At 51.1% G+C, this 5584-nt stretch overlaps 1 protein-coding gene across 1 annotated transcript in view; it reads right to left on the bottom strand.

Moving 5' to 3' along the window:
• UBXN7 (UBX domain protein 7) overlaps positions 1-2829 on the bottom strand; it is a gene marked incomplete at its 5' end in the record, with an annotated part of 12793 nt that extends 9964 nt beyond the window's left edge. Inside the window, 2 exons of the mRNA XM_009072729.1 lie at positions 1681-1748; positions 2682-2829. Coding sequence (XP_009070977.1) covers positions 1681-1748; positions 2682-2829 — 216 coding nt within the window. The remainder of the gene's footprint in view (positions 1-1680; positions 1749-2681) is intronic.
• Between the last annotated feature and the right edge of the window lie 2755 nt (positions 2830-5584).

Here is a 5584-nt window from a genome sequence, read left to right on the forward strand (position 1 = left end):
TGGCAGGGAACCCTTTGGGACTGGTTCTGTGCAGCTGGTCAGAGCCAGCAGTCCAGACAGGGAGCTGGAGCAGCACCCAGAGGCCCCTCTGAAGTCCCAAGGTACAGCACAACCACTGCACTTGCAACACAGAGCAGTACTGCCTGCCAAGACTTGTTCCACGTTTTTATCTGCTTTACTATCAACTGAGAGCAGAACAATTTTAAGACAGAACTACTTTCAAAGCCCAATACAACCTACACTGAGTGGAAAGGTGATACAAACGATGATGGGAAACAAAAGCAAGCCTGAAGGAGGAACATGCTTGTGAATAACACCTCTTAATGCCAATGAGTAAAACATCACCTCTTAGTGCTCAGCCACAAGCACAACCCACTAAAGCCAACCTCAGAGCAGCTTAAACCAACTTTGGAGCAACTCAACCCACAGCTAGCTAAGAACAGCAGCTGAAGGAGCACTGCAGCTACAGCAGCATGTCCCTGTCAGGCTCAGCTCCAGCAGCACAGGGGAACAGGTTCTCAGCACTCCAGGTACTGCTTTCCTGATCACCTTTGTGCTGCAGGATGGGATCCATGTATTTGGCAGAGCACAAATACACAGGGTCACCCCTTCAACTGGAGGAGAACCTGAGCTCACACCACCACCTCAGTATGACACTGTCAAAACCAGAAAGCAGCTGTGAGGTTAGAGCTGAGAAGACCAAAGGAAGTTTCCCTCCAGTTTCACTACTCTGTCAGGCTGTGTTAGAAACAGAAGTGGCACTGGTGGACCAGACAATACCAGGAAGCTCTCACTGGTCCAGGTCACCTCACCTGGTGGTCAGTGACTGTGTGACAGGTGGGTACAATAAGACAAAGCATTTGGCTCAGCAGATCTTAATCCTGCACCCAAAGGAACCTTTGTCAAAAACTCTCAGGAACAAGTACCAAGAGCTTCTCTGTCTTCAGAGAGGCCTCAGCAGAACACCTTCCTCTGGAACCACCTCCCAGCGTGTGCATCCTGCTTAGAGACCTCTCTGATGTTTAAAAACAGAATCAAGAGAAAACCAGTTCCTGGGTAAACCTGAAGTTTGGCCCCTTCTGCTTTCTAACACAGGAACTAAACAATAGAGCAGAGCATTTCCTGTGGGTGTGAGGCATTCTAATGGTGAGCACTTGGATGCCCTTCCTTGTGAAAAGGGCAAGGCTCTCCATGCACCTGACAGGGAAACGCTGTGCAGCCAGAGATGACCTGACAACATGGCAAGGACAGAGACAAGAAAACTTGAGACATGGTGTAGATTAAAGAGCAAATTAAATTCTAAAGGAGAAATGGAGAAGTTCTGACTAATACAGCTCAGCCTTTCTTTCTGATCTGTCCTCTCTATTTGCACTGTCAGCCAAGGCTCAGTGTCTCCCCCCAGCACCCCCTAACTGTCCCCTAACTGGCTGTTCCCTCACAAAGACTCACTGAGTTGGCAAATGAGTGCCACTGGCAATGCAGCACCTCTGCTGTGTGAGGTGTCTGACACCACTGGAGCTATTCCTGTATCTGCAGTCACTTCACATAGCTGTGGGAGTTTCAACAGGAAGAAAACCTATTAATGAAAATATATATGGTGCTTTCTTCATATTCAGCAAATTCTGCATTTCTCACCTATAACTTCCGAAGGTAAAGAAAACAGCCCCAACACAAACCTACCTCCAAACAAGGGCTCAGGCTCCACCAGAATCTCTTGCTTTTGAGGGATGGGAGCTCGTACTTCCTCCCTAGCAAAGGGAAGAAAAGAACAATCAGTGACATTCCAAGTACTGCATAAGCCACATCTTATTGTGCTCCAAAGGCTCCTGCAACTTGAACCAGCTAAGGATGCTGCTGTACCATGGCACAGAATAAAGAGATTTGGGGTCAACAGGGACCTCAAGAGACCTTCTATTCCCACTCCTGGCACTGCTGCAGCACTTAGTGTTCCCTGCACTGATATCTGGCACAGACGACCTTTAATAGATCACATTTCCCTGAGCGACTTGATTTCAGCCTTTGTCATCTACTGTTTAAGCTTTTTTCCTTCTTTAATTAAACTTCGTTAGAACTTGGAAAAGTTTCTTAAAACTTAGCAAAGGCTGTTAATTAATGCACTTGCCACTCCCCTGCCTTGAGCTTTGTTTGTGAAAAACAGGGAGTGTAAGCTACAGAAAAATTCTGAAGTACATGCAAGAGCCTAACTTGAGGACTAGAGGGAATGGCCTTGAGCTGAGATAGGGAGGAGGCAGATTGGATGTTAGGAGAAATGTTTTCCCTGTGAGAGTGTTCAGGCCCTGGAATATTGCCCAAGCTGGTGGTGGAGTCCCCATCCCTGGAGATGTTTAAGAGGTGTCTGGATCTGGAGCTGGATGATATGGTTTAGGGGTTCCAGCAGTGACAGGTTAATGGTTGGACCTGATGATCTTAGAGGTCTCCTCCAACCCTGCTGGTTCTCCGATTCTAAGTGAGGCTGCACAGATTCTACGCTTCTCACTTCTGTTGGTCTACACCAACTGACACAACAACTTATTTACCCAAGAACAACACTGGAGCAATGAGGTGAAGGAGATGAGAGCAGCAGTGGGTTAGGACTGACAACTGCATTATCTGCTGTGCCTGCAGTGTTAAATGCTTAGGCCAGAGTGATCGCTCCTGCAGAGCTGTACCCGGGTACGTACTCGGTGTGGGGGCGGCCGGCAGACACCCCCGCGGAGCTGGTGCTCGGCTCCTCCGCGATGCCTCCTCCATCCAGGAACATGGTCACAGCCATCTCCAGGTTGTTGTTGCATGCCTCCAGCATGTGCTTCCCCACGCTCTCACTGGCACCTGGAATGCCAAAGGAAAACTCAAGCATTCCCACTTGGAAGTGCCGAGAACAGCTCCCGCTCTCACAGCACTGGTAATCAGGGAGAATAATTCATCAGTTGCCACTGATCCCTGAAGTACCAGCTATGGGATGAGACAAACTGCCACATCCCAGGGGGAAGGCAATGCCTGCATGTAGGACAGCCAGCCACACAGACCTAGTGGAAGCCATCTGAGGGGGTTTAACGGCTTGGATTCTTTTTCAGACGTCAGACTTTTTCCTGGTACATGGAGCTGCTGGACCAAGTCCAGATGAAGCCACGGAGGTGCTCCGAGGGCTGGAGCCCCTCTGCCCTGGAGCAGGGCTGGGAGAGCTGGGGGTGTTCACCTGGAGAAGAGAAGCTCCGCTCCAGAGATAGAGCCACTTCCAGTGCTTAAATAGGCTCCGAGAGAGCTGTAGAGGGACTTGGGACAAGGGACGGAGGGACAGAACACAGTGAATGGCTTCCCACTGCCAGAGGGCAGGGCTAGATGGGATATTGGGAAGGAATTCCTCCCTGGGAAGGCGCTAAGGCACTGGCAGAGGTTGTCCGGAGCAGCTGTGGCTGCTACTTCCAGTGCTTAAATAGGCTCCGAGAGAGCTGTAGAGGGACTTGGGACAAGGGACGGAGGGACAGAACACAGTGAATGGCTTCCCACTGCCAGAGGGCAGGGCTAGATGGGATATTGGGAAGGAATTCCTCCCTGGGAAGGCGCTAAGGCACTGGCAGAGGTTGTCCGGAGCAGCTGTGGCTGCTCCATCCCTGGGAGTGTTCCAGGCCAGGTTGGATGGGACTAGTGGGAGGTGTTCCTGCCCATGGCAGAGGTGGGGCTGGATGAGCTTTAAGGTCCCTCCAACCCAAACCACTCTATGGATGTTCCAAACACATGCAGGCACACACAATGAGAAAGGAAGACCTGACTTAACTAAATCAGCTGCTAAACCCACTTGTAGCAGATACTTAGGGGTGGAAGAGAAGCCTCCCTGACTTACTGATTGTGCTGAGAGGCAAAACCAAAGCAGCAGCAGGTCAGTTCACATAAGAGGGGAAAGCAAACAGCCAAGAGGGAGAGAACAGCACTTGTCTGTTATAACTGTATGACTAAGATCTATTAAAATCTCTCCTAAGTGCAACTCAATCTAGTCTTCATCTTGCTGCTCAGGCTGAAAGAACAGTCCCTAGCATCACTTGCAACTCTTTCCTCAGGATCATCCTCTATCTCCCAGCTTCTCTTAAGAACCATCCCAGCAGCAGATGCTCCCTCATCCATGGAACCCCTCCTGCACCCAACCCTTAAGTGCCTACTGACCACAGCTCCTGTCTCCAGAGGTGGTGGGCTGCCAAGGAGGTTATTTTCCTAGGGGCAGGCTAGTAGAGAGTGGTAAAATGCAGCTATACCAGTCTGGGACCAGCTTTGGGATCTGCAGTGATCCTTCACTACAAGTTACCAAAGTGCAGACAACACTTTGCCCAGCACCAGGCTCACAGGTAACATCAGCTTGGGCAAAACACATCTGGCTGTTCCTTGGACTTTCTGGGAAGCAGTCAAGAAGCTCCAGAGAATAAACACACCTCGAGACTGTCCAGATCACTCAGTCCTAAAGGACCTGCCCATCAAACCATGGGGAAAGCCAAATGCCACAGACACTGACACAGCAGGAGCCTGCACTGATCCCTCAGCACTCCTGAGGAAAGAGCCACCCAGGAAAGCTTTCAGTCAACAGAAACTGCTACACAGGTGTTGAGTCTCAAAGCAAATTCCACCGAGGTCCCATCACTTCCCAGGGAAAGCTCCATCCCCTCAGCAGTCCTTTCCTGGATGAGAGAACCAAGGAACCAGTTCTGCCATCAGGATGGAACAAGCTCAAAGACTGTTTCTCCTTATCCCTCACTGCACAGCATTCCCTCAGCCTCTTCCCCACAGCTTCCCCAAAGCTCCCAGCTGAGCTGCCAACACAAAGCAGAGAGGTGAGCGCTGCTGAGCCCCTGTCACACCACACCAGCCCCAGACAGAGAAGATCCACCACACACTGTCACATACAACCTCCAATTCTGCTAAAGTGGAACATCAAACTTCAGAGCTCCACTTTGACAGGGGCTGAGAGAGGCACAGCAGGTTCTTCTCTTCAGCTGTGAAAGCATAAAGAGATGTTCTCCTGCTCTGAGCATAAAACACCTGTGTAAGCACAAAAGACTGTCAGGGAGGGCAAACCAACACAGCTCTGCCTGCTCCGAGCTGGGTTTTAGCAAACACCTCACACACAGGCACATATAACACAGGGAAGATGTGTTTGCTGCAGGTTCTCTTTATTCAGAGGCTTCATCCTACGATCTTCCTTTAAGGGCAGCTGCAAGATCACTCACTTCCCTGTTCACGCGGGGAGTTCACATCCCTGTGCCGGATCCGAGTGAATCCTGGGACACGACCCGAAGCGGACCTGGTTAGAGTAACTGCAGTGTAACAGCTGCAGTTACGGGGCCTAAAGGCCGGAACAGGTTCATTAAACACTCCCTCAGCACCGAGCGGCGATGCCAGCGGCGACCGGGGCTAGACACGAAGTGGGTCAAGCGCTCCGAGTACACAAACTAACGCAGGAACTGTCACCTGCTGCAAACTTCCACGTCAAAGCACTTCCACCTCCGCTAGCAAACGCGACTCTCCGCGGCCCAACCGCGCGGTATAGGTACCGATAAGGTGCCGGCGGCGCACCCAGCGCGGGGCTCAGCCCCCGCTC

Source organism: Acanthisitta chloris, unplaced genomic scaffold (genome assembly GCF_000695815.1).
Source record: "Acanthisitta chloris isolate BGI_N310 unplaced genomic scaffold, ASM69581v1 scaffold18764, whole genome shotgun sequence".
NCBI lineage: Eukaryota > Metazoa > Chordata > Aves > Passeriformes > Acanthisittidae > Acanthisitta > Acanthisitta chloris.